The following is a 26587-nucleotide window of genomic DNA, read 5'->3' as shown; positions in this document are numbered from 1 at the left end:
CTCGGCCGCAACACCACCGAGTCTCAACGTCAATGATGTCCAAAACCTGACCCCCAATCAAGCCTCCGTTCATCGCCATCGAGCCTGATTCTCCTCATCTGTGATTACGTGAGGGCCGCTCATCCCCTCCCCTGTCCCCCCGCCCATCTCTGTCAGTCCCGAGATGCATAAGCACCCCCCACAACCAATGCAATCAGGCGCTGGTTACCTTTGGTTCGCCTTGTAAGGTGTGAGTAAGATGCGCCTCCAAAGTCAGCATCAATGGGAACGGTGAGGCAACGGGCACTCCACCCTTTCCGTTTCTGCCTGGAGCCAGGTGAGAATGTCGGTATGCTTAACAGCATCGCGGTCTCCACTCCGACCTCTCCAAACTCTCGGCACCGGCAGCCTTACCAGGCGTTGTGGGGAAGGGGAGAGTTTGCTGACATGACGATCACGGACCAAAACTAGGTGTGTATCATCGGCTGAAGCGGCTCTACACAAGATCATCATGTAGGTACACGTACTTAAGTAGTCGAGAGGAAACAAAAGAAGCACAGAAATCCTTCTTGCATATTTCCTCCAATCTCGAGGATTGATATCAGCGCACCGCATCTCGGCGAAGCAACACCACATGCACATCAACATGGACTGCAACTCATTCCTTCCCTCTTACACTTCAAACCTGTCTGCATCTCTCACCCGGCGCCTATGTGCCCGCTGCCTCGAGCCGTACGAGTCCCAGCACGTCTGTCACCAGTCCCAGAAACCCCGTATGCCGAGTAACGGCTTGATGTACGGCCAATGACGAAGTTGGATTGATACGTACGATGCCGTCAAATTCCTCGCCAGTCTCAACGTTGGCTAATATGTGACTAGCTGCGAAATCCAATGAGATGGGGAAGGATGAGTCGATGAGAGCATTTTTGAGGTTATTCTACGCTTAGGAGTTCTTATCATTTTCAAGTGTCATAATAGGAAGACTGTCAAGGTACCAGGTGTCTAACATCATGCAAATTCCCTCCTTGGTATTCTAAGAAAGAAAAAAGAGATATTGTACTTCAGTTTATATGTTTGGACATGCCATACTAGACGACCTTATTGAGTGGATTTATAACTCTAATACTAAGCTATCGAGTAAATCAAGCTCAGAATTGCACTTGGTCACGTTTGCGCTTTTTCCAGCCTTCAGAGAGGGGAGATACGCCAAGCTGCTCATATTGTGGAAGCCCGCCCAAGGCGCTCCAGTATCCAAAGGTGCTTTCTCATCACTCGTCGAGATTTCGAGTAACTTCAAATAGCGAGCTGTCAATTGAGTAAAGCGATGGGATGATACTGTGACACCCTTGGCTTCGTTGGCCTGCCATGGTATGTCCAGCCTCAAGAGCAAACCGAAAAGGGCCTCATTGGTCTTTGAGTAGCTGTGCAGCTTCCAATTGCGTCTTTGTTTGGTAAGGATTACATTCTAACATCGTTCTCATGAGTTTTGTCTGATCAGCACTCGTAGGGTCTCATGATTTTTGGGTATTAATGTCTCATTCCGTATGTTTTTTTGTATACCGGCCCCGAAAGTCATGCTGTGTATTGTACAAGCGTAAGCCACGCAACCCAACACCGCCAGCCATGCCAACCGCCCAGAAAGCAGAACAGGGGAACCGAATGCCTTGATTGTTCATTAAACAACATCCCTTACCCATCCATTCCTTTACCAGCCTTGACACCTATCAAAGCCATTGTAGTAAATCACGTTGCGAAGGGCGTCGCCATGCCCCAGTCGTAATGCGCCGTCGCGTAACGCGCGACGCCGCGTAGGAATTGAGCCTACCCAATGACCGCTGAGAGGCCAGAGAACGCCGCTGGACAGAGCGTCTCTATGACTCTTCAGTCCGACGGGGTCCACGCTGAGAGATGGAGCCGCCGCGAGGGCCGCCACGTCCTCCCCGGCCACGGCCATCGCCACGGTGTCCACGACCGCCGCGCCACTCACCACGACCACGTCCGCGGTAGCCTCCCTCACGATCGCCACGGCCGCGGTTGCGGCCCTGGACCTGGTGGAAGCCGTCGTTGGGGTCGGCGGCAGCGGGAGCAGGGGTCTAAGTACAGTCAGTCTCGCGTTCGGTCATCACAGCTCACTTGAACGTACCTCGGGCTGGATCTCGTGGTGCTCAGGCTGGTCATCGGCCCAAGACTGGGTGTTGGAAACGGCAGCGGGGGTAGCCTCGACGCCAGTCTCGGTCTCTGCAGGATCGCGGGGAACAGAAACCCATTCCTGAGAAAGCGACATGCTGTTGTCGGCCGACTGGTCCCACTTCTCGCCGGCGGCGTTACCGGCGCCACTACCGATGTTGGCGTTAGTAGGGGTCTCGGTGGCCGCCTCCTCGGTCTGGCCGTTGGTGATGGCAGCATCGCCAGCCTCGATCTCGTTCACGGTAGCGTTGGCAATGGTCGGATCGGTAACAGCTTGGGTCGCAGCGGTCTCGGTCTCGGCGGGCGCAAGCTCGTCGTAAGGAGACTTGTAGGCCTTGGCAGCTGCCTTGACTTGGCCGACTAGGTATAAAAGGTCAGTATGGGATGTACTATCGAGGTGTGAGAAAAAAGCTTACAGGTCGTCTCGAGCAGCTCGCCATTGACGCTGTACGTCTGCTCTTCGGCGCCGTCAATCAGCTTGAGCATGGTGGCGACGGCACTGTCGTCACCCGTGTAGATGGCGAGAAGAACACCCTCCAGGGCCTTGTTCTCCTCATTGCTCTGGTCGGCATCCTCGGAGCGGCGGGCGGCAGCGAGACGAAGGAATTGTGACAGGGTGAGGAGCTTGCTGTTGATGCTCTTGCTAGAATCACCCTCCTGCTGGGCCTGCTGAGCCTTCACCTCGGCGACGGCGGCGGCCTTCTCCTTCTCCAGCTTCTCGGCAAAGGACTTCTCAAGCTCTGCCTTCTCAGCAGTAGCACGAGTGCGGTACTCCTGGTCGATCTTCTTGTACTGGGCCATCTGCTCCTCGTACTGTGAGATCTGGGCCTGCAGGGCAGGTTTCTTGAGGTACTGCGCCTTCTGGTCGGCATTGATAATGCGAGCAGCGACGAGGTCGTCGAGGGACTTGCCAGCGTTCTCGGCAATCAGGTTGTCGATCTTTGAGGCATTGGTCTGGTGGGTGGGAAGTTAGTTGATGAACCTTGCCACAGAGAGGGGTAAGTAAGTGTGAAGGTATAGGGTAGGCACGGACAAGCTTCTTGGTGGTGTTGCGAATGTTCCTACGGAGCGCGATTAGCATACGAGCAATAGGAGAAGCTCCAGTCGTTGATTTCGACCTACTTCTGGATCTCGCGAATGTATGCAGTCTCGCCGGACTCGTCGGAGGCGTCAGCCTTCTCGGGGGCAGGAGAGGCAGTGGGAGCAGGGGACTCGGTGCGCTCGGCGGCCTTGGCCTTCTTCTTCTTGGCTGACTTGGATTCGGCTGAGACCGCGGGGTTCTGAACGGGAGAGGCGGTCATATTGAAGCTTATGGGAGGAGCGCAGTCAACAGGGTCGAGGTCGCGTGAGCTTGGATGGGAATTTTCCAGAGGTGGTGGTGGCCAGCTATAGGCAGAGAGCGCGCAGGTGAGAGGCAAGTAAACAAACTTGTGTAGAGTGAGGTAAGATGGGATGTACAATCGTAGGAGGAAGGTCCTAGGATCGAAGAAAAATACTCAGAGGAGAGGCGTTTGTGATGGGGGGAAAAGGTGAAGTTATTGTGAAGAGGTGGATGTGCAGGTTTTGGACGGATCAAATTTGGAGGTTCACGGAAGATGACACTCCAGCTCATAGACGGCAGGTAGGCACGTAGCTCGGGGCCAGAGTGCAGCTCAGTGGAGGGGACACTGTCGGCCGGGAGAAGCTGAGGTCCCGGGGTCTAGTACCTTTTCGGTGGGGGGTTTTCAGGCGTTCAGGCGGTGATCCAACCTAGGAGTGGGTTCCCAGGAGCTGAGGAGCCGGAAGCATCCCTGCCGCCAGGCTGGTTTTCGCCTTAAGTTCCCCTTCCCTTCCCCTAAAAACCCCTGCCTCCACTCCTACCCGCCGGGGTTCTAGAACTGGTCAGAAGAAAAGGTACATTCACTTGTACTGAGATGGGAGACCGATGGAGCATTTAGGTTGGAGGCGCCTCAGGTCTTCGAGACTGCATGTTTCGCTTTCAATGGTTGGCATGTTTTATCTGTCATGTTTCTCGCCTACATGCTGTCCTGCCAATCTGGGTACATCTAAGTAAGGTGCTCTAGGGCTTTTTTGCAAGAGTAAACGAAATTCATCGTTCTACATCTCGCGGCACCATCTTGCTTCGATGACGTACCAGGCAGGGCATCTCAGCCTTGTCTGGAACTAGCCGTCGCTCTCTCACGGGAATTATCTATGGATATACGGTAAGCTGTACGCCGTACTCATGCGCCAGAATCCCATAGTGACTAGGCCGCGAGCATCACCACCCGCACCCACCAATAGCAAAGAATCTATCCATGGAAACACACTATGTCGCCATTGATCATAGTGTCGTGGTCATTCAAACGTCGATGCGGCTCAGGCCGGTGCTGCTCAGATGAAGGAGCCACTAACACCTGCGCCCTGCTCCTCCAACCTTTGCGTGCCGCCTCAATGCACGAGACGGTAGCCTGCATGAATCGAGCCTCTGTTCTGTCGCAGACCAGCGCCTAAACCTTGAGGTCGATTCCATCTTTTGCATAGCCCTTCTATACCAGATATGATATGTTGTTGCTGGTCGCCATGTTACACCAACGGAATCGCATTCGAGCGTATTCGACCACGCTAATGGCATCGACGGCCCCGGGTCGCGAAGTAGATGAGTGCTGTGTACTCCGTAAGTATCGAGTAATTTCTGGAGTTTCGATATCGATGAACTGGAAAATCAACCTCGGAACTTGGTGAGGGTGTCCTGCGTAATCCAATGTTAGCCTCACCATGTAATCTGACTTGCTGTCGATGTGGTTGTACAACGTACCGAAGTCACTTTCTTGACGCTTCGGGCCGTGATGCCTCTTTCACCAGACTTCTTTGACTCGATAGCCGCCTCCTTGACGAGTCTGGTAAGAAGTCAGTAGGTATACGTCCCAATGTTCGAGTCAATGACTTACGTCTGCATGAACAGGACGTAGTCGAGGTAGATCTGAGGGCTGGTCAGCAGGGCGTGCCAGGCGCGTCAGTAAGCAACTAACCATGACGTCCACATTCTTGCTCAAGTTGCAGTTCGAATGCGCTTTGATGATCTTTTTGACAGTACCGCGCGGGTATGCCTTTTGACCGGGTGCCATCGCGAGAAAAACGTGCACCGCGGCGAGGACCAAACGTAGTTGAGATTGAAGTCGCGGGAAGGATTGAGGTGTCGCGTACAAGCTATCGCGGCTCGGTGTGACGTTCCGGTGTGGGGGAGCCCAGAGGTTTTGTTGTGTTTGGCACAGGCCACCAGCGAGAGAGACCTTGATTGAACTTCCCCCGAGAATTGAGAGTGGGGCAGTGCATGGCCCCTCCGCACTGTGGCGCATTACTGTGACCCTCCTTCTGAGCTTTTTGGGAGCTCCAGTGTTGAGGCTGTCACCGTCACCGACACCATCGTCAAACCCACCACGCATCACGTTGCACCACATAGTACCAAGATGTTGTCACGGCGCATGGTATGAACCCTTCACCTTATGGTCTACTGTCTATACTGACACCGTATCTGCAGCTCACCAAGGCGGACGAGGAGTCCGTCGGCGACGAGGTCGAAGTTAGGAGGGAGGACCAAGACAAGATCAACAAGTTCAGCCGTCTGCACCAGCGCGAACTCATAATCGAGGAGGAACTCAAGAACAAGAGCGTTAGTCGTACCTTTATACAATCACCGACAAGCAACCCCATCTAACATCTGTGTGTCGTTGCAGAAAGAAAAGGAAGAGCTCGAGGATCTCAGCACAGAATTGGAGCTTGCGGACGAAGACGAAACAGTACCGTACGCACCTACGAAGGACTCTCAATGACGCACCGAAAGACCATACTGATGCTCGGCCACAGATACAAGATTGGCGACGCTTACTTCCACGTATCGCAACCTCAAGCAATAGAGATGCTCGAGCAGGCATCGACCAAGATCGAGGAGGATGTCGAGGGGTTAGAATCGAAGCTGGAAACGATTAAGGAGGATATGAACCAACTCAAGGTCGAACTGTACGCCAGATTCGGAAAGAGTATCAACCTCGAGACATGAAGAAGTACAATCGAGAAACAAAATTCAACGTCGTCACGCATCGCATCGCCGTTTCGGGTCGCGTACCCTGAGAGAAACACCGGTCAATATCTTATCAAATCGTGGCCAATGAACACTGAGGGGGAACGTTTTTCCGTCGCTGCAGAAGTTGGTGCAACTCGAAGGGATCTGATAAGAGTAGACGCTTTCGGCCGACTCAACTGCCCCCGCGGTGGGTGTGCACCTCAATCTTTGAACAACGCATACCTACTAGGTAGATCCCATCCTGAGACGCAGCGGCGCATTCCACTAGCGGCGTCGTTTCTTACCGGTGACGGCATAGCTGTCGCTACCTTATGAGTCGTGACGAAGCGCAGCAGTCGATGGCGCTATCGCAAACCCAAATGACCTCTGTGCAGGGGGCAACAAGGGCAGCACCGGGGATGCGGCGGGAAAGCACATCGCCGCGCCGCGGCCGGATAAGCGGCCCTTGAAAACCAAGTGGGTCTTGCGGTTCGGCTCCGATGAGAGTCAATGACAAACCAATAGCGAGACACGCCTTTTCCTCCTCGTCTACCGGTACCTACCTAGGTAGCTTGCTGTTTCCCCCCTCCCCTCATCAGCCGTGAACGGGGATAAGGCTTCGTCTCTTTTCTCTTACACCCGGCCACTCAGGAATGCTTCTCGTTTGCTGAATTGTGAAAAAAGTATGGTGGGAACGACGACTAGACCGGCTCGATCCACAAGGGTGATCGGCCACATGCAGCATGCAGTCACCGATTTTCGGGCATCTGTGGTTTTGGGGCCATTATTCTTTGGGCCATTATTCATCCATTTCCGTATTTGACGGCCACCCTCACCCACACCTCCCACACTCTGCTCTCTCCTCGTGTCTTCTGAGATGGAACCCAACACAGGAACATAATTACTGTGTGTGCTATTCCGCTGCTCACGGTTCGCCATGCCCGCCCACAGCGAATCCGCAGAAGATGCTACAGATAGTCTGCCTTATTTGCAGCGTGGGCATCCCCATGAACAATACGTTTTGTGACCACAGTGTAACACTCCATAGGCAATCGATCCTCTCTATCAGAGACGGTGAGGAGGATCGATGAAGATGAAGCACGCCAGAGGTATGAGGCTCGTGCCGAAGAGCAGGGTCTGGACGAAAAGGAGATGGCCAGCCCCAACTCATCAAGTGACGAAGATGAGCCGACAATAATATCTTGGGATGACGGTGATCCAGAGAACCCGTACAACTGGTCACATGTATGTTGCTCTGGTCGCATATCTACAGATCTAATCACTAACGAGCTATAGACCAAAAAGTTTCTGATCCTTTGCTTAACCATGATGCAAGTCATCAACAGCACAATGGGCTCGGCCCTCCCATCCAACGCGATACCCTTCATAACCGCCGAATGGGGCATCACAAACGAGCAACAGCAGGTCTTGCCCATTTCCGTCTTTCTCATCGGCTACGTCTTCGGGCCTGTAGTCTGGGCACCTCTCAGCGAGCATCTCGGCAGGAGAATGTTGACCATTGTCACCTTTGTCATGTTCACCATCTGGACCATGGCCTGCGCCCTCGCACCCAGCTGGCCTGCGTTTCTCTTCTTCCGCTTCTTCACGGGCGTATTCGCCAGCTCACCCATCGCTATCGTGGCCGGTATCCTCGCAGATATCTACGGGGACACCGAGACCCGCGGCCGTGCCATGACAGCCTTCATGGTCGTAAGTCATCCCTGCGACTTTCCCGGATTTCACTCCCTTGAAGCTTTGCTAAAACCTCGTAGACAACCACCTTCGGCCCTCTCTTCGCCCCGATCGTGTCCGGTTTCTGCTCCACGACAATAGGCTGGCGCTGGTCCTTTTGGGTGGCTCTCATCTACGCCGGCCTGACCCTCATCCCGATCCTCCTTCTCCCCGAGACCTACGCGCCCGTCCTGCTCCTCCGACGAGCACGAAAGTTACGCAAACTAGACCCCTCCGCCGCCGTCATCGCGCCCCGCGAGATGGAGAGCACGGACTTCAAGCACATCGCAACCGTCGTCCTGACCCGCCCCGTACGCATGATCATCTTCGAGCCCATCGTCAGCTGCACGTGCGCCTACCTGGCCTTAGTATACACAATCTTCTACATGTCCTTCCAGGCCTTCCCCATCATCTTCCAGAAGCTCTACGGTCTCTCACCGGGTGTGGCTGGCCTCGCCTACCTCCCCATAGGCGCCGGCGCTCTGCTAGTGGTGCCCATCTTCATCGGCTGGGAGCAGGGCCATCTCCGCGCGCAACGCAACGGTCACGCATGGGCCAAGCGCGAAGAGTTCCGCCGTCTCCCTTTCGCCTGCGTCGGCGGACCGCTGTTCTTCATCTCTTTGTTCTGGCTGGGCTGGTCTTCCAGAGAAGGCGTCAGCTTCGTCGCGCCCATGCTGGCGGGCATCCCGTTCGGGATGGGCTTCATGCTCATCTTCATCGCCCTGCTCAACTATCTCACCGACGCCTACGAGATCTTTGCTGCCAGCGCTAACGCGGCGGCCTCGACGAGCCGGTCTCTGCTCGCTGTGGTGCTGCCGCTGGCGACGACACGCATGTTTAATAAGCTCGGTATTGCTGGTGCTTGTAGCTTGCTCGGTGGGTTCAGTGCTATCATGTGCATCATCCCCTTCATCTTTATCTGGAAGGGCGAGCAGATTCGAGCGGGATCGCGGTTTTGTATCGCGCTTCAGGAGAGGAAGGCTGAGATGCAGAGAAAGGTTGAGGAGCAGAAGCAGAGGGAGGAAGCGAGGAGGATCAGCTTGAGGGACAGCCCTGCTCGGAAAGAGGAGGTTTGAGTTGTTTTATCAATGAATGAATCGACGAAAGGTTTCTGAGGTCTAGCTATTGAAGTAAGAGATGAAACGTCTACCGAGAGAGAGATGGGAACACTGGCAAGGGAGGCATACACAACCAGAGTGGTTGAAGAGGAGCGTCGAAGACATCCACTGAGTGGTAAAGGGGTACAAACCCTGAGTGAACACGGTCAAATTCTTACGACGGCACCTTTTCTCTGAGCATAGGTCCGTATATCTTGCTTTGAGGGTGTCTAGGGGAGAAGAGAAAATGCCCGATGAGGCATGAGCATCACACGACCTGGCCCCTTCTTGGGGTAGGATGAGAGTTGAACATCGCAATGACGATACTCAACCAAAGGCATTAATCTATAACACATAATAAAAATTGCGTCATACCCCGAACCTGCCGCCTCTCATTGGCTTTATGTGATATTCTTGAATACCGTGTGATAGATGGTGGAACGCAAGAGCTTATGTGATGGACGATTCTAAGTCGTAACGACGTGGCTTCCTCAAGACTCAATCTTGGCTTCGTCGTTGCCTTCCGATATTCTTTATTCCGAGGTTCCCTTGCTGTGATGCGGTGTGATGGCCGAAGTTGCTGACAAGACTTTTCTCATATATTTGAGTATTTCCAGAGCATCAAATAGAAAATTCGGTTTTGTTCGAGCAGCCTCTCTGACGGTACAACATAAAGAGATCGATTTATTGTCACTAGTTATACGCGCACATATCGCAACAACAAGTCTCTCTTGTTTTCTCTGCCTCACTCAAGAACCATTAAAGCACACAGGCAGGCTTCGCACTTGACCCATGCCATTGACGTCCGCTACCAGCAAGGACCAAGATTCGGGGCCTTTAGGCCGAAAGTCATGCACTTTGGGAAGGAGAATTAGGCTTACTGGCTTGCAACTCTTGAGGAGGGGGAGAGGATCTCCCACAAGACCAGGCTGTGAAGGCTTGCTTGCATATACTGATCTACATGACAATCCAACATTCCACTCGTCAAGTTACCACCAACAGGGCTTCTCTCGTCATGTCCTAGCGGAAACATTGATCTGCCCGCCGGAAAGCTATAGAGAAGAGGAGAATCACCCACGCAGACCGAGCAGCGTTTGTGCAGCCCTCGTAACGATCTTTGGGTACCTTGCAGCTGGGCCACCGGTTTACAACAAGATTCCCCTAGAAAAGTAGCTCATATGCGATCAGAGATTTGATTGCGTTGAAAGGGGATTTGTTTACCCAAGGACGAGCCTCAGGGCGATTTTGGCGCTACTATATACATACTTATATATCGACTTTGACAGTACTTTTCTCTCTCCTCTAATTAATGAAAGCGTGGGTGGTAGCCTGGGTAGTAGCTCAGCCCGAAGCTAGGCGCTTGAGTCTGGCCAAAATCCTTGGACAGGTTGGCATATGGCCATGTTGTACGTGGAAGGAAGTGCAGAGAAGCTCGAAGCTGCCCTTCAGCAAAGTCAGCTACTAGAGAGGCTGTTGGTGGAACCCGGCCGTCCATATTGATGTATTCCAAAGCGTATAAACGTCTAAGAGGGTGAAAGGCTGTGACTCGAAAGCGGGCTCATGAGATTGAGAGTCCATGCTTTGGGGACCTCGAAATACATGCCAACAAACGTCACCGAGCTGCTCTGTCACCCGATGAGAACAAAGACCATGGTAACTTCGGGAAGAATACCCGCGATCGCGTGACATCCTTCGCTCATTACACCCTTGAAGTACGCGACCGCCGTTTTTATATATTTTTTTTCTTTCAATCAAGCCAGGTACCCATTTTAGCGACTTGACCGCAGGCATAAGGCAAAGAAGGGGGCACGCACTTGGGAGACGTCCTGCGTCATATCAGCGCTGGGAACATGTGCCTATTCGGACCAGCCTTGACACTGTTCATAACGACCTTACCGAGCGGTATTTCTAGACTATTCAATTGAATGGTAAGATTGGAACCCGCGTCAGAGTTTCCCCTTACATTTTACGAAGTTGTGCTTCTGGCAAGAAAGTTGGTCTGCCAGGTCGGTTCTACATTTCTGACTCCTCGCTGACCGGGCCATAGACTTGACACTCTCTATAAAATGGCTCTTTCTTTCTGTGTCAAAGGCGACAAACCACCTGAGATATATGATACAGCTTCCAACCATCCCTTTCCGATCGATAAAATTGCGCAGCTCGCCCGAAGAACTATTCTCAAGGCGGATGGAGACAAGCTTCGCACCCCGGGGCAGGTCAAACGCTTCCAACGCTATCCTGACCTCCATCTTACCATCACCGGGATATTCTTCAAGAACAGTAGGATGACGTGGTTGAAGTTTGCTGAGTGGCGCGCCGGCAGCATAGGAAATCTTCTAAAGAAGAGTACGGGATATGTATGGACTTTCCGTAACGGAATTTCAACCATAAGGATTCGATTTGGCGGCCGCGACCAACGTAAAGCGGATGACGATGAATCGTGTTGACACCCATCAATCGTGTGATCACCATGGGGGTTTAAATGCTCTAGCAAAGGGGGCAGTCTCTATTCCGATGGATAAGAGTTCATTTCGACATCATGGCTGGCAGAGCCTCCAAGGGAGTCAGCCTAGCCGTTAGTTTGACAAAGAGACTTCGCGAAGTCGCTCTCGATGAATTCATTGACCGTGTATATGAAGACTCGGATATAACAGTCGCAACACATCGCGAGCCACATGCGCAGGCAGCATATTGCGCATCGTAACCCAAGAAGGAAGACAGCCGTGGAGTCGACAGGGTTCCGATCGCAAACCAAATCCTCGGCAGGATACACAGCCGAAGTCTCATCTTTGCTGAGAAAAGCTTGCCCAAGACGTCTGGTATGACTAGTAGACTTCACCTCTACGATACATCACCATCGACCTCTGCCATATGTCTGTTCCGCCAGAAGAAAGAGAGCTTCAAGAATCTGCGCCATGATTTCGAATGGAACAGTCACGTGGGTATTACTGCCTCATCTTGAAGAACTTGACGCGCGGGTGTGAGTTGACAAGAAAAAACCAACAAAGCCTCGTAAACCACCAAGAGCTTTCTTAGGCATCGCCAAGGCCCTCCAACAGATCATGATGGCCCAGGATGCCAATAGGGTGAAAAGAGCGATAGGAGGGGCCCTAAACAACCTGTTCCTTCCAGTGATTGCTTACTCAGTGACGTTCATTGCTGATGTGCCATCTCAAAACCTCAATTGGCAGACTTGTTAAAGGAAGAGGAACTTGGTACGGTACACAAGCCAAGTCAGGCAAAGGTCCAACAGAGCTGTGGAAAGCGGAGCGTCACGAGGGATGCAGTCCAAGTCCATAAACATCAAGGACGCAGAAGCCACAAGTCACTGGCCAACAATAAAGTCTCACAAACGCAAGTCACACCTTACGTTCATCTCAAGTTTCACGCGAAGTCGAAAGAGAGTTGAGATAAACTTCCCGTCTCGTTTCAGCAGGCTGCAGCCAGCATACATGACACGGGGGGGGGGGGGAGCGGGAATGTGGAAAAACCGTCTCATCATTTCAGACCAGGGGGTGTCGGAGACTCAAATCGCACCAAACCTCATCCCCATTTGACTGTTCTCGGTCGAGTATATAAGTATGTACAAAGTAGAAGTGAAAAAAGTTTTCTGGGTTTTTTCTTTGAGCAAGAAACAATAGAAAATATATCTCTGTTTGGTCCCCAACGACCCGCTACGCGAATGCAATGATGCCCGTGTTGATCTTTCCCATAAAAAAAAACACACAGAAATGCTTTGGACCACCAGACAAGCAAAAAAGACAACCCTTCCAATGGACTCGCCATACCAAAAGGTTGTCCGCCCTTTTTCTTTCCCATCTAGACAAAAAAGAACACCACACCAAAAAAAGCAGGCAGGACCGAAGAATAAAGTGCGAGTTGTTTGTATTTTCCCACCCCGGCTTTGTGTTGTTTTGTACAAAAACTTCGCTTTATTTTCACCCCAAGAAGTGTATACAAGACAAAAAAGTGTAAGAAGGATAAGAATGTGTTTGTTCATGAATCATAGATTCTTCTCATAACCAAATATAGCTTGACATGCGGGGGGGAAATCAAATCTACATCAAACACTTAGAAGAGCTTGTTGGAGCGCTTGTAGTAGCTGGTAGGCTTAGCGGCGCCGGAGGCGGTGCCGTTGGTGGGGTAGGGGGCAACGGTGACGGTGGTGGAAAGGGTGACAACGTCCTCATCGGCGGGGCAGTCATCCTCCTCATCGTCCTCGCCGTCAGCACCGACATCACCGGTGGTGACGGGGGCCTCGGCGGAAGCGGTCTTGCTGGCGCTGGCGGAGGGGGTGGCAGCGGGGGCAGAGCCACCGATGGTAACGTAGACGGTGGAGGCGGGGATGGTGACGGTCACGGCGGAGGGGCAAGCGCACTGGCCGTCGGCACCGAGGGTACCGCTGGGAGAAGCAGACTCGGCGGTCTGGCCGGGGCGCTTGATGGTGACGGTGCGGGTGCCGGTGGAGGTGGCAGTGGTGGTGGTAGTGGGCTCCTCGCCGGCGCCGGTGGCAGAGCCAGTGGGCTTGGTGACGACGATGGTAGACTCAATGGTGGTGGGGATGGCGGTGGTGACGACGGAAGCGGTAGAGCCCTTGCCGACGGTCATGGTAAGGGTCTTGGTAGAGATGATCTGGGTGACGGTGGTCACGACATCGCCATCCTCAGCGGGGCAGTCATCGTCCTCCTCCTCATCGTCGCCGCCAGCGGTAGGGGGGCTGGTGACGGTAGGGTCCTGAGCAGAGTTGGTGACACCAGCGGTGGACAGGGGGATGGAGGGAGCGGCGGTAGGGGTGGTGATGACGGGAGCGGTGCGGGTAGAGCCCTGGAGACCGCCGGTAGAGTGCTGCTGGACCAGAGACTTGGAGAGGCTGGCAGCCTCGGTGACGGGGCAGACAACCTCGGTCAAGACAACGGTGTTGGTGACAACGTAGGTAGAGAGGTCAGAGGCGGAGAGGGTAGCGCTGCGAGCAGGGCAGTTGGTGATGGTAGGGGCGCATGAGGTGACGGTGGCAACCTCGGTGACCTCGACGGTGAGGGTGGTGTAGCCGGCGGGAGCGGTGGTGTTGTCGCGGCGCCAGTGAAAGTGGCGGGGCTGGTAGGCGGAAGCGCTGGCGAGGGAGGCCATGAGGCCAACGGCGGCAATGGAGGATTTCATTTTGATGGTTGTGTATGGGTTGTTTCCAACGACTCTTCAGTTATCTCCACGAGGGTAGACGGTTTTGCTTGTTCGGATCGGGGATCGTAAAAGGGGCGAAAGATCAATTTCGCGGGGATGTTTCTCAAAAGTGTTGGCTGCAAGACACAGTTTGCGCAAATGAACGAATGGTATACTCGATAGAGAGCGTGGGTTGAGGCTGAATGAATGGAATGTGTCCGAAGACTGACAACGAAAGACTGTGCGGTGGAGAGAGAAAGGTAGAAAGGGTAGGTGAAAGAGAGGAAGGGCGGGATGATATTTAGAAGGGGAGAGGGAGGTCAGAGTCCTTTTAGCCCGTGGAGCCCATGGTGGATGTACATGGGCATAGGAGCATGGGGGAGGGGAGGGGAGCCTGGAGGGACGTGGACTTGTGGATAGGATCGAAATCCTCAAGGCTCGAGGAGGAGGGTGGACTTTGATGGAGGGGGGTGGCCCCGGGTGGGAGCTACATTAGACCGTGGGCCCTTCATCTTGGAGGGTGATGGTCCATCATCCATGGAGTACTCCGTATGAGAGAGAGAGTCTAGTCTCTACGCAGTACTCCGTAGTGTAGAGATGCCATGGACATTTGGGATTGCAGGTCCAGGGCCCGGCCGAGACCCGTTGCGCTTGCAAGGCAGGCCCAGGTTGCCAGCACAGCGAGGGAACTTTCCCACTTACACTACAAAGTACTCCATCCACAGAGCATACATGGGAGAGAGAGACAGAGAGAAAGAGAAAGAGGGAGCAAGGAACTTTGTCGCGGTTCGGCGGCATAGGCGCATCGCACCGCATTAGGGGTGGACCGACTGGGGCCAAACGCTTGCTTGGCCCGCATGGGATGACATGGATGCCAAGGAAGTGTACCTGACATGGTGAACCATCTGTGAGGGTGAGAAGGAGATGGCAGGACGCGCGAGACTAGTCCGGCACCAAGCAAGAGAAGGGTACTCTGTAGAGTTGTGAGTGAGTGAGTGAGTAAGGAAGGAAGCGCAGAGTGAGTGAGTGGGCGAGTAGAGGTGAGGGTAAGAGTGAGTGAGTGAGGGTGTGGTGTGTGAGTGTGAGTGTGTGTCGTTGGGAGGAGGCACGGAGTGGAGTGGAGAACCACGGATGTGGTGGGAAAGAAAAAAGGATGACGGCGCCGGGGGGTTCTCAAGGACCCTTGCTCGATGATCCAGGGGGTACGAAGAACCGCTTCCCACCTTAGGAAGCTGGGCTAAGGCAGAGGCGAACCAGCGGCCACCGCACCGCTCGCCGCACAGCCCTCGACTCTTGCATGGGGGCAAGAGATGAAGCCGCCTTTATTTTTCGTCTTCCATCTTGAGGAGTCAAGCGTCAAACCCACAGACGGAGTCCTCTTCATTAAAAGACAGGAGTGAGATGACCCCACCTACGCCGGTGATGACGGCAGCCCGGGTAGTATTCGACAACGACGACGGCAATATGTGAGGGAATATGAGCGGTAGTCGTGATGGATGGACCTGGGTATTGAGTTGTAGTCGAGGAAGTCAGTGCTGAGCAGTCATGATGGCGACAACTGTGATGCTCGACTGAAGTGGTGTAAGTGAGAAAGTGTAAGAGTGAGGTACCTAGACAAGGTACCTTAGGTACTGCGTAGAGAAGAGAGACCGTTGATGTTGACTCCTTTTCCGACCTTGTTTTTTCAAAGAGGCTTGAGCGATACGTACCGCTCGACGTTGTGTTTCCCCTTTGCCCAAGCAGGGAAAGCCTTCGGAGGCGCCTCCTACCTTACCACCTGTCAGCCCGTGCCGTTGCTATTGCCTCGCCGTGCGCGCCTGCCTGTCGTCCTGGATTTGCCAGTTGTCAGCGCACTTTTTGGTCAGCTTACCCCTGTCGGCCCAACCCCTGCCATCCCGCTCCTCATATGCAGGTACCGCCAAACATGAGACACAAGCGTGGCCAATCGTCCGGATCCACACCGTCCACATCAGCCCGAATCCCAGTTAAGATCGTGGCCACAGGCGCCCCGTCATCCCTGACTCCCAGAGTCACTGTCCAGGATGCGAGGGTCCCTGCGATAAGGTACCTCACCTTGCTGATCAAATTAATGAAAGATGTGATTGTGGACTCTATGGTCCCATACCTACGGAGCTGGATACGCTGTCATTGCACACTATTCGTACGCAGTATCCGTACATTCCTACGTATTAGCTGAGAAGGAGAAGAAGAAGCATCAGAGAGCGTGCATTTACTGACTCTTGCTTGCTACCCGGAGCCGTACGGAAGCTTCTTCCATGACCATCTGTACAGTTTCTCTGCAGATACCAACAGACTACGGCAGTGTTCCGTGCAAACGTGGCTCAGCCCTCTAACCAGTGACCAACTTCTAGATCTCTTGCGGATCCAGTCGGTGGAGAGCGTACCCGTACAAGTAGAGAGATTGATTGCTTCTTGATTATCGATCCCGCGCGGGCTGCTCTTTCTCCCTCGTTGTTGAGCTTGTTCTTAACTTCTTGCATCATGCCGGCTTCGCAGCCTATTCGTACACGTCGGTAGCCGACAGCCCCCCATACTCCGACCTCAACGTCCATCCGTACGCAGTATCCCGGGATGCTCAATTTGCTTTTCATTGAGAGACCATAAAACGGTGGAGATGGCCTGTTGTCTGTTGCCGCTGTCCCGTCCGCGGTGCCGAACCACAGGCATTGTGCCCTGCGCTACTCCGTACACAAGAACGACTCTTCATGCGTTTTTTTTTTATGTACACCAATTGGCAATAAGGCCATGGGCCATCGTATGCTGTACGACATTCAGACGTACGAGCATCCGTCCGTAAGCACGGCCGAGTCGTCCCTCGTATGCGCCCAACCCAATCTGTGCGCATATGCAAAGCTTCGGTCGACGGTGACAGGTGCAACAGACCGCTAGCAGACTGACCGACAGTTGGCTCAGGCCCGTATCTGTACGGCGTACCTACTACTACGGAGTACGTGTGTGGTCAATAACACCATCATAAGGCATGTGTCGTATTTTCGGCCTTGCAGACACGGCGATGCAAGTCTCAAAGGTTTTTTTTACCTCCCTCAGAGGCTCAGCCAGCCGACCGTTGCATCAATCTGCCAGATTCTGTTTCCAAATATTCGTAGTTTACCGTTCTTTCCCCTCACATGAAACCCCAGCCATTTCTCACGCTCTGTCCACTCACCGTTCAACTTTCATTGTGATCTAGTCTAGCGCCAACAGTCAGCCAACGGCACATTGCTAGATGCAGCGGTTAAGTCTCGCCCGGCGGCGCCAAACCAGAGTGAGCCACAAAAGGGCTAAAAATGAAAACGCCATGAGAGACTGCCGCTTAGCCGGGGGGTCCGTCTGCTTGACGTGCGGTCTCCTCTCGAGAGAGTCTCCCCGTAGGCCCGTAGCGTCCTGATCCGCTGCGAAACCAACCAACCTACCTCGATGGAGGCGTTTTAGCGACCGACCTTAAACTCACTTAACCTTAGGGTGACCGTTTTGACCCTGCCCATCTTGATGTGACGTGAAGAGACGTGAGACGAATTATCCATAGACGCGCTAAAAGAGAGAGAGAGAGAGAGAGATACTCGTGTAATGCGGTGCTAAATACGTGATGAATGGCGAGCGCGCCGCACGCGCGCGTGCTGTAGCTGACTTTACACTGCCGCCGACTGGAAATATCTGCGACGAAGCGGTAGCCAGTCGATCCCTTTTGCGCCCCTATTCGCATGTGCCCTACACTCCGGCACAGTTGCAACTTGGCGCCGGCCCGCCTCTCACCGCAAATTCTTATCGGGAGCCCTGCCCTACGAAAAAGCCATAGGTGTTGTTTGTTTGCAGTGAGTGACGTAACAGAAGACTGCACATCTCGATATGCACCGCTTCCGTTACAGTGCACGAGTATTAACTGACCCTCGTGCAACCTGACCCCTTTTCTCTGCGGGATATATCATACTGTGTACGGACTATGGTGGCCATAGATGTGTCGGGAATAGTCCGATAAAGCCTGTCAATAGTGACATCTTTCAGTCGTGCTCAATCTTGTGTCAGGCTCCGTGGCTAGGGAATCGGGACGGAAACTTGGAAGCGGAGGAGAAGGTAATGAGTCGGAGCGGCAGTATGTCGGTTGGCTCAGTGGCCTCATCCCCCTCAATTCTTTCCCTCTCATTACTAGGCGCTGTTAATCGCTTGGTCGACTCGGGTACCTTGCCTTAGACCAGATTCTAGCCAGGAACATATCGAGGCACCGACCAACAGGGAGTCTGCGCTCAGCCCCTCGGTCCCCCCTTTAGCGGATGACCTAGATTTGCTGACAACCTCTCCAGTCACTGATCTCTGTTGTGCACCCGACTGCGGTAATCTGTACTCCGGAGAGCCAAATATCAGGGGGGTCGGATCAATGTGGCGTCTCTTCGGGGGGAGAATGGGATCGACGCGGTAGCCCTGAAATGGTCCATTGTGTGCGACGTTGTCGCGCCATGCAGTTCCAGAGTTGTTGGAAGTTTTGGAAGTTGGTACTTGGTAGTCTGGCACTCTGGCCCCCAAACTGTCGCTGACCGACTGACTGCCTCTGCCTCTGCCGCCATGCTATTTCCCAGTCCACATCGTCACGTTGTCTCGATGCAACTCTAGACGGGAGACAGAGGGCCACGATCCATCAACCATCTCCCATCTGCCGCTGTGGCCAGCTGTGCCAAGACATGCGGTACGTGTGCGCCGACGTGGAGCAGAGAAAATTTCCGCCTTCTCCATGATCGTCCATCAGAATCGAAGATGGAGTTGGCAACGCCGGGTCCAAGCTTTGTGAGTTGTCGTCCTGGTTCGTGGCCCGTGGTTTGTTCTTCACTGCTGCGGAATGTTTTCGTCTCAGATGCCACGAGGATCGAGTCGTTCTGCATCTTCCGGGGGCTTGGTGGAATGTAGAACAAAGACTCGGGTTTCCAAAGCTCAGCTCATGACCGCAGCTGGCTTCAGCTGGTGCAACGTAATGCTCAATGTCTCTGGTGCTTTCGTGTGACCGACGAGAAGGCGTGGATGACCCTGCTGTAACTAGGAGAGCAGCCAACCCGGCCAGCAAACATGAGATCGAAACGACGGGATGATCTGATGGAAATGAGCATCATCAGACGGAGCAAAGTTCAGAATCATCCAGGTACTCCGTACCATTGCCTATGGGCAACCGGCACAGTGACTGGAAGCACAGTCCACTGCTTGAGTACAGTTACAATCCTCACCATTTGGCTCTTGGCCAAGCATTGAACCCCCGAAGAGAAGGGTTTCAGACCCCCGAGGCGATCCCCTCGGCCCCCTCTGGAGACTGGCGCTCAAGTGTTGCCGCTCGCGGTTACATTTTGCACCGCACTGCTGGTCTGTCAATCCTCGTCAATTCTCTTCCCCCCGGAATTGGCGGCGGAGACCTTCATCTGGGAAAACCTGCGGGAAAACTGAGTAAAGTTGCACACAAGACTCCAGAAGTCCAGCCTCCAAGTCGTCAATCCACGGTGACACGGACCATGGCTCCTCGCCCCCTCCTCGGCAGGGGTGGAAACAACCAAATCTCCCCCTCAGGGTTCGCCCCGGAAGTCCCTGTCACAGAATGATTGTGTCGAGATTATGTCGAAATGTACTGTCTCCAGCACAACCGACACTTCTGTATGTACGGCTATGCAGGCAGCGAGGTGGTGGTGTTCTTTTTTCTTCCTTTCAGCTCTGCGGTAATAATAACCGTCAGATGAGCCGGCGAGTCGTTACCCGGCAGTTCCCAACTTTTCGGGGAGCCTGGACTGGCCGGGTCTGGGTTCTGGGTCTGGCCTGACCTTGACCAACGGCAATCTGCATATTATTGCGCAGCTTTGCGATGGCAGCGATCCTGCTGGGCCTTTGACTTGATTAATCTTGCAGAAAATTCGCGCTGGAAATTGCACACCTGGAGCTTACATTATCTTCACCTGAAAACCCTGGACAATGATGATGAATCTGGTCACTTCTGATGAGGCTTCGAGCCATTCGTATGCTGCCGCGTGCATCCTTTCGGTGGTTTCGGCACGAATGGTGGACTCGAGCACTCTGGAGTTTTGAGCCTGAACCCATTGTCAGAAGTGACTGGCCGATTGATTGATTGATGGATGCTCCAGCTTCCAGGTTCTCAGATTGCTTGTCAATGGAAGTTGTCAACGTCAGCCTGCACTGGACATAAGGCCACCCGCTGACGACGGTAACACGTCTCCCGCCCGGTCTTACTCCTGGGGCAAGGCGGGAAGGTGGTCCCGAATCGGTGACTTCAGCTCCTTCGGTTCCTGGAAGTTCCTGCTCCTCGCCGTTCGGTGCCTTCCTCCTAGGTTTAGATCCTCTGCTCCTTCCTCCGCCTTTCCTCCACTACGGTCCTGCCCGGGACGGAGCCTGGACTTGTTACCTGTATCACCTCAGGCAACACTCAGAATAAGGTACCTTACCTTACTGAGATGTTCGTCGTACCTCAGATGTCTCTCACAGACTCAGAGATCCGGAGGCCTATAGACTCAGAGACACCGGCGTCGGCCCATTTCATTGCATTTCGCCCCGCCATTTTGTCTTACACCCATCCTGGAAACCAACGCGGGATCGTCTTCCCCTTCACCTCACTTTCTCAACGCCTGGGCGATCACTGATCTTGGGCCAAGACACATCAACGCCAACCCGCTTTGCCTCCCGTCGTTGCTTCTTTCAACTTCCGCCTGCTTCACACCATCGCATCGCCTTCCTTGATTTGCCTCATGTTGGTCGCAACCGCGCCGTAATTGCCGTTCCCATTCCCTGATACGAAGGCTTGATGCTCTGTCAAATCCTGCTAATCAAAAAGGACCGACCAGGCGAACCAAGTCGGAACACTCGTCAAAAAACGTCAAACACGGTAGCTCCCTGGCTGGCTGGCACTGCCTACTGGGGAGTTAGGAGGGGTTCCTCCTGTCTGACACCCACGTCCTTGTTTTGAGTTTGGTCGCTTGCATTTGTTTGCACAGCATCGGTCGCTCACCCGAATTCCTAACCCTGTCGCCAAGTATCATGCGGCAGCTCCGTCCCCATAATCAACCGGGTCGGGTCATCCTTTCGACTACACATTAGATTGTTGCACGCTGAAGTCAGCGAAAGTCATTCTCGAGTCTGCGCATTTTGACAAATCTAGACCCGGGCAACATTCAAACCGGCATATTGAACGGATACCAGCTTCATCACTTCCATGTCTCGAAAATTCCCACAAGCCAAGAAAACCTGCTGCGCCACCCGTTCGTACTTGCGGCCTCATAGGGCACAACGTCGGATCGGATGTCTCATTGAACGGGCCGCTTTCGACCGCCCTCCACTAACCCACGTGTCCGAGGCTTCCATTCCCGACCTCATGGCATCATCAGTCTCAACTGTCTGAAATCGATGTGTCGATGGTTCCGTACCAAAACGCGAGCTTTCCTTCCCGTATCTAGCCGCAGCAAAGCTGCTTAGGGAAGATCATCATAGAACAGAGCATGTCGATGAGCCGTAAAACACCTTCTGGGGAACTAGAATGTGGCGTTTGCTCCATGGATCGAGAGGGAACGTTGAAACTCGAATTCTTCGATGCCAAGTGGCACAAAATATTGTAAGCCCGAGGGTTATGGTCTGCTAATACTACCTTCTCAATGGGTCTGATTAGCAATAGCCAAAAGGCCATTTGGAGGATCGGATCAACAGCAATAGCTACGCCAAGAGCTAGTCGGTCAGAGGTTCGAAGCAGAGTCCTACTGAAATGACCTATTTTGATGCAGAGTCCTACTGAAAAGACCCATTCTGTTTTCTTCTACACGAATGCTTGTAGATCTGGATCGTCTGCACGTCCAAGCGGATGATTTGAGATACAGATACAAACGATGCCCATGAAGACGCCCGAGAACGGTGCTCCAAGATCATGCTCCAAGATGGTGCTCCCAACTGGTGCCTCGGACGATGCTCAAAGACAGTCTTGAAGGCTTCAGATAGGGGCCCAGAAAGGCCAACACTAGTCAACATATACAACCCAAATGGCTGGTGTTGTAGAGTCTGTTCGAACAGGATCAAATCGAAGCCAAGTTGTCAGTATTAACAACCAACACTTCAAACCCACTCCAACATGGATGATTACTCTGACAAAAGTTATGTTAGATGGGTTGAAGATGGGTAGCGGGTATATACAGATATCGAAGCAAGCGCTCACCCTCAGTTTTGAGTATACGCAGTTCACACATGCGGCGTTGCCTTTGTTACATGCTCTCACAAGCCGCATGGCACTTTTGAGGGAGGCGGCTGCTGGTCTTTGATGACCGCTGCTTGACCTGGGTGCCCGTGTTGCTTGATGATGTTGTCCCTGGTGACTGCCACCAGTGAAAGCAACAGATCCTCGAGAAGGAACCCTCAGGGGCACCCGCTGTTTTCACTCAGCAGAAAGATGACATCGTCAGGTCAACATTCCACAACTTGACTGGGCCTTCTGCTTTCCTTCTCTGCCCTCTACCCTCCACAGAAGAAGCTTCTTGCCAAATCCCCCATCTCCTTCAACCTCTCTTTTTGGCCTTGGCCTGTTGCAAGACAACCTTGCTCATCAGACTTTCATTTGCATCATTCTCCTCTTGGGCAGGTCGAGCAGTTTCTTGGATTGGTACCAAGTATTTTTCGCCAGCCATCCGACTATCACCACCTCTTCGCTCGTTTGGAGACCAAAGCAAACACAGAGAAAATCGAGCATCCACAGTGGAAACCCATCAAGATGGTGCACGTCTGCTGCATCGGCATCTCCTCCAAGAAAAAGGGGCAGGATGAAGACGCAAAGGCAAAGGAGGCGGATCCTCCCGAAGACACGCAGTCGAAGGACAGAAAGGCGAAGAACGCGAAATCGAAGGAGAAAATTCCAGCCCAGGTTCCGAAGCAGCCCCTTGTCGAATTGATCAAGCTGCCTCCTCCGGCCAAGCTGCCTGGAAGCAACTACAACATGGAACTCATGCTCAGTGGAACCAACACAGGGGGCTCCATTACGTCCTCTCAGCGCTCATACATGCGCTCTCCTGAACTGGATTTCATTCCTGATCCCACCGAGGTCGAATATGTGTCGGACCACGAGGATCAAATCGAAGCACCCAGAAGAAGTGGCCCATGGAGCAGACTCAGCCGACGCCGCTCTAACAACAGCAACAAGCGGTCTGACAGTCCCGACAGTGACAAGCGGGTGTCGATTATCAGCATTCAGAGGCCCTCTTCCAATCCCGCTGCTACGGAGATAGATGGCTCCCCGCAATACGATCAGGCTGCTTATACTTACTCTGTGAGACAGAACAACATGAGGCGCATTCAAGCCGACCTCGAGAGCGAGCACAGTTCGCGATCTGTCACGCCTGGAAGTAAGAGATTCCGTGGGTTGGAGACAGTGGTGGAAGTTCCTGGTGATCACCAAAGCGAGCGTCAGAGCGGACCGCGGCCGCGGAGCGGAATAGAGGTGGAGATTCCCACCGATGTTTCTGTGGTTGATGTCACGTCTCTGCCGCAGCCACCGCCTGCTGCCAAGCTTTCGAACGAAGGTGTTAAGGTTCATCCTATCGATATCACCACTGGAGACCGCCGGCGTAGCAGCTGTCCAAAGCCTGAAACCTCCACGAAGGTCACGGCAACAAATCTTGTTCTTCGAGAGCGAGGGTCACTCCCTGATATGCCTCCCCCGGCCCCGATTCTCCCTGCTCGCCAGAGTCGCGCCGATCAGGATGACGAGTCTTTCAGAACTTGGAGACTCTCCCAGTGTATCCCCCACTGCGAAAGTCAGATGGCCCTCTCTCTTCAACCTCAGAATATCCCCCTCCCACTGGACGCTGAGAGCACAGCTGCCTTTGACGACAAGGAGGCTTCTGAGGCCCAATTTCAAGATGGTTCTTCCAGCAACGGCGCAACTCTGTGCGACATGGAGAAGCCCGATGGCAAGCTCGCAACCGAGCCCGTGGGCATATCTCAGCCTCCCCGCACTTCGGAATCTGCACAGTCCCAGGATGGCAGTGGCTGGGAGACCTGGCTGCTCGCCGAGAAGCTCTCGTCTCAGGAGGATTTCGTCACAGCTCAGGATTTGGATGGCAAGAAGAAGTTCGCAACTGCAGTGCCTAGTCGCAGCTCTGCTACCGAAGCTGGCGATGAGAAAGGAACAAACCGTCAACACTCGAGCCCCATCAGCTTTCCACTCCAAGAAATTTCTGGTGACAAGCCGTACGCCGACTTGCCTTTGAAAGACGACTTGGAGGTAAAGACTACTTTGTTTGGTAGAATGCCCTTGCAAGCGAACGAGCCGTCCCACTATCCGTCATCTTCTGTATACTCGTCTATGCAGAACACACGTACCGCCTCGCCATCGGGCTTGAAGAATATCAGTGGTGACGACGATCGCAACAGCCTTGCTGAGAGTCTTATTGATCTCGACCTCGCCAACTTTGATTGTGGGTTTACATTAATCGCGGAAGCTGGTATCTCAACTAATAAAGCAACAGTGTACAATCTCAAGGAGCAGCATTCTGATGAGAGTTATCGTACCGCCCTAGACAAGAACCCCGACTCTGACACGGCTGTACCTTCTATCATCCTATCAGGCCAGGAAGTAGCTGGCGCAGATGGTATTTGCTTCCAGACTGAGAACTATCACAACTACGGCACCGCGCGGAACGTCCCTGACCCGAAGAACGAGAAGCCTGGTTCAGTTGGTGGTATTGGAGGAATTTCTGGTGAATCCCAGATCGACCTGCCTAGCGACGGCTATGGACCGTCGCGAAAGTCTTCATTCCTCCAATTCCTGGGCATTCGTAGAAGCTCGAGTACCAAGAATCGATGGCAGTCGCATAGTCAGTCTTCCACGGAGCCCGCACAGCTGAACTCCTCGTCGGTAGCGAACCAGATGCTCAAGCCACGGGAGAACATTGAAATGCTTTCGAGTCACAGCATCACTTCTTCGACCCAGCATGTCCCGAACGACGTCGCATTCACTGCACCCAAGCTCACTGAAAGCGCCACCGTGGTCTGGCAGCGAGCTTTCAGAGTTGAGCACGACCAGCGCGAGACCAAGTCCACTACATATTCCAAGAAGTCTGCCATGGCTAAAGCCAGCATGGGAACAATCTCAGTCGACGAGAACCACCTCTCTCACCCTACAGAGCGAGATGTAGTCGGATATCGCTACAAAGAAACCAAAGCGCAGGATTTTATCGCAACACGAAACGCCAGCCAGTCAAGCACTTCTCAGCAGTCTTTCTCCGGTACCATCATTCCCAAGAAGTCGGAGAACAACGAAGATGTCACAAGCACCAAATAGAATTTGGGCTTCCAAAAGATTGCTACACCTCCTTCTTCTTGGGCCAAGTGGCCCTCCCATGACAGAGCCAAGAGAACTAGTACTGCAGGCCCTGATGACGATATGACGCCGAAGGATTTTGCGGCAGTCCCCGGTGCGGAGACAGCGCAGTATGTTGAGCTCGCCGGCAAGACTTCCATGCCCAGCGTCGTCGAGATCAAGAAGTCTTCTCAGTCCATGTCGAAGAAGCTCGGGAAGGCCATGAAGACCAGCTTGGGAAAAATGATGCCGTCCAAGCCCGGTGTCAAGTCATCTGCCCAACTCGAATATCCAGAGCTCGAAATCCTGCCCACCAAGGAAGGTTACAAAGACCTGGAAGCTCTCCAGAGCAGCATTGAAACCTTGAAGGGCAGTGAGCATGCCAAAATGGCCATCAATCCAGCTCTTGCCATGGCTGAGTTGGAGAACCAGCCAGCGTCTTCCCTGGACCCTCTGCCTGCGCGGCTCCACGAAGCCGAGCACGCGAGACACGAATCTGCCAATGATACCGCCAACACCGCCCAAAATGATGTTGCTCTGGAGAGCAAGAACGCTCACAAGGGTGGTACTGAAGTACCGACTATCCGGCCCGTTACACCGGCCAACATGATCATGCTTCCTGCGGGAGATTCCACTACCGCTACGACTGAGCAATGGGCTACCCCAGCCAGTCGTCTGTCTTACACCACAGCTCTCGATGAGAATGACGCAGGTGAGCTTTTTAATCTTGAATTCTACAGCTGTGGAGTCTTTACGCTTCACTAGTTGAAATTGCCTTGATGTACGATCATCCATTGAAGCTAACTCTGATTTCCAGGTGATGATCAGCGGATCAAATCTTAACTCTCGCAACACGACCATTACCTTCGCTGAAATAGAGAGGTCTGGTCATCGATAGTAGTGCGGTATAATTCCGTGGCGAAGAGGATGGAGTAGGGCACCTTAACAGAATTTGGCACACTTTGATGATGCTCAGGAAGAGCAAGGAATGTTATGATCAAAAGCGGTGGTTTTGCGGCTTGGGATGTCTCGGCAAGACAATTCAGACAGGCTACGAGACCA

The 26587-nt window shown here is 53.4% G+C and overlaps 9 protein-coding genes across 9 annotated transcripts; 4 read left to right on the top strand and 5 right to left on the bottom strand.

Moving 5' to 3' along the window:
- Positions 1–193: 193 nt before the first annotated feature.
- CLUP02_02203 (uncharacterized protein) lies at positions 194–5591 on the bottom strand (the record flags this gene model as incomplete). Its single annotated transcript, XM_049281237.1, has 22 exons — positions 194–306; positions 363–475; positions 538–594; positions 656–729; positions 809–916; positions 1148–1444; positions 1570–1642; positions 1701–1800; positions 1880–2072; positions 2123–2526; positions 2583–3120; positions 3200–3227; positions 3289–3661; positions 3736–3833; positions 4070–4141; positions 4268–4329; positions 4382–4412; positions 4474–4655; positions 4701–4897; positions 4936–5045; positions 5109–5128; positions 5178–5591. 22 exons carry the CDS (start codon positions 5589–5591, stop codon positions 194–196), a joined length of 3657 nt encoding a protein of 1218 aa, XP_049137194.1.
- On the top strand, positions 4774–9015 carry CLUP02_02202 (major facilitator superfamily transporter; the record flags this gene model as incomplete). The annotated part of the gene is made up of 12 exons (XM_049281236.1): positions 4774–4822; positions 5011–5048; positions 5111–5160; positions 5240–5249; positions 5526–5633; positions 5687–5818; positions 5883–5950; positions 6013–6185; positions 6604–6714; positions 7257–7453; positions 7505–7918; positions 7981–9015. 12 exons carry the CDS (start codon positions 4774–4776, stop codon positions 9013–9015), a joined length of 2385 nt encoding a protein of 794 aa, XP_049137193.1.
- Positions 9016–9603: 588 nt separating this feature from the next.
- On the top strand, positions 9604–12593 carry CLUP02_02201 (uncharacterized protein; the record flags this gene model as incomplete). Its single annotated transcript, XM_049281235.1, has 15 exons — positions 9604–9725; positions 9791–9884; positions 9936–9967; positions 10026–10128; positions 10393–10512; positions 10590–10761; positions 10831–10915; positions 10970–11029; positions 11084–11476; positions 11587–11689; positions 11747–11974; positions 12001–12016; positions 12073–12182; positions 12239–12440; positions 12544–12593. 15 exons carry the CDS (start codon positions 9604–9606, stop codon positions 12591–12593), a joined length of 1890 nt encoding a protein of 629 aa, XP_049137192.1.
- A 514-nt stretch (positions 12594–13107) lies between these two features.
- On the bottom strand, positions 13108–14193 carry CLUP02_02200 (uncharacterized protein; the record flags this gene model as incomplete). The annotated part of the gene is made up of 1 exon (XM_049281234.1): positions 13108–14193. One exon carries the CDS (start codon positions 14191–14193, stop codon positions 13108–13110), a length of 1086 nt encoding a protein of 361 aa, XP_049137191.1.
- Positions 14194–14624: 431 nt separating this feature from the next.
- Positions 14625–16881, bottom strand: CLUP02_02199 (uncharacterized protein; the record flags this gene model as incomplete). Its single annotated transcript, XM_049281233.1, has 13 exons — positions 14625–14705; positions 14777–14896; positions 14971–15023; positions 15082–15166; positions 15303–15485; positions 15564–15695; positions 15750–15764; positions 15826–15904; positions 15968–16022; positions 16110–16326; positions 16457–16507; positions 16560–16711; positions 16773–16881. The coding sequence occupies 13 exons, from the start codon at positions 16879–16881 to the stop codon at positions 14625–14627; spliced, it is 1332 nt and encodes a 443-aa protein (XP_049137190.1).
- A 377-nt stretch (positions 16882–17258) lies between these two features.
- CLUP02_02198 (uncharacterized protein) lies at positions 17259–19085 on the bottom strand (the record flags this gene model as incomplete). The annotated part of the gene is made up of 8 exons (XM_049281232.1): positions 17259–17387; positions 17476–17606; positions 17666–17745; positions 17823–18046; positions 18100–18193; positions 18262–18364; positions 18435–18774; positions 18822–19085. The coding sequence occupies 8 exons, from the start codon at positions 19083–19085 to the stop codon at positions 17259–17261; spliced, it is 1365 nt and encodes a 454-aa protein (XP_049137189.1).
- Positions 19086–20151: 1066 nt separating this feature from the next.
- Positions 20152–20983, top strand: CLUP02_02197 (uncharacterized protein; the record flags this gene model as incomplete). Its single annotated transcript, XM_049281231.1, has 3 exons — positions 20152–20258; positions 20322–20630; positions 20686–20983. 3 exons carry the CDS (start codon positions 20152–20154, stop codon positions 20981–20983), a joined length of 714 nt encoding a protein of 237 aa, XP_049137188.1.
- A 130-nt stretch (positions 20984–21113) lies between these two features.
- CLUP02_02196 (uncharacterized protein) lies at positions 21114–21230 on the bottom strand (the record flags this gene model as incomplete). The annotated part of the gene is made up of 1 exon (XM_049281230.1): positions 21114–21230. One exon carries the CDS (start codon positions 21228–21230, stop codon positions 21114–21116), a length of 117 nt encoding a protein of 38 aa, XP_049137187.1.
- Positions 21231–22349: 1119 nt separating this feature from the next.
- Positions 22350–26346, top strand: CLUP02_02195 (uncharacterized protein; the record flags this gene model as incomplete). The annotated part of the gene is made up of 6 exons (XM_049281229.1): positions 22350–22411; positions 22476–22512; positions 22564–22629; positions 22697–25489; positions 25556–26237; positions 26291–26346. The coding sequence occupies 6 exons, from the start codon at positions 22350–22352 to the stop codon at positions 26344–26346; spliced, it is 3696 nt and encodes a 1231-aa protein (XP_049137186.1).
- Between the last annotated feature and the right edge of the window lie 241 nt (positions 26347–26587).

This window comes from Colletotrichum lupini, chromosome 1 (assembly GCF_023278565.1).
Source record: "Colletotrichum lupini chromosome 1, complete sequence".
Taxonomy (NCBI): Eukaryota; Fungi; Ascomycota; class Sordariomycetes; order Glomerellales; family Glomerellaceae; genus Colletotrichum; species Colletotrichum lupini.
Note: the sequence above shows the minus strand (reverse complement) of the source record. Positions and strands in the feature narration are given on the sequence as shown.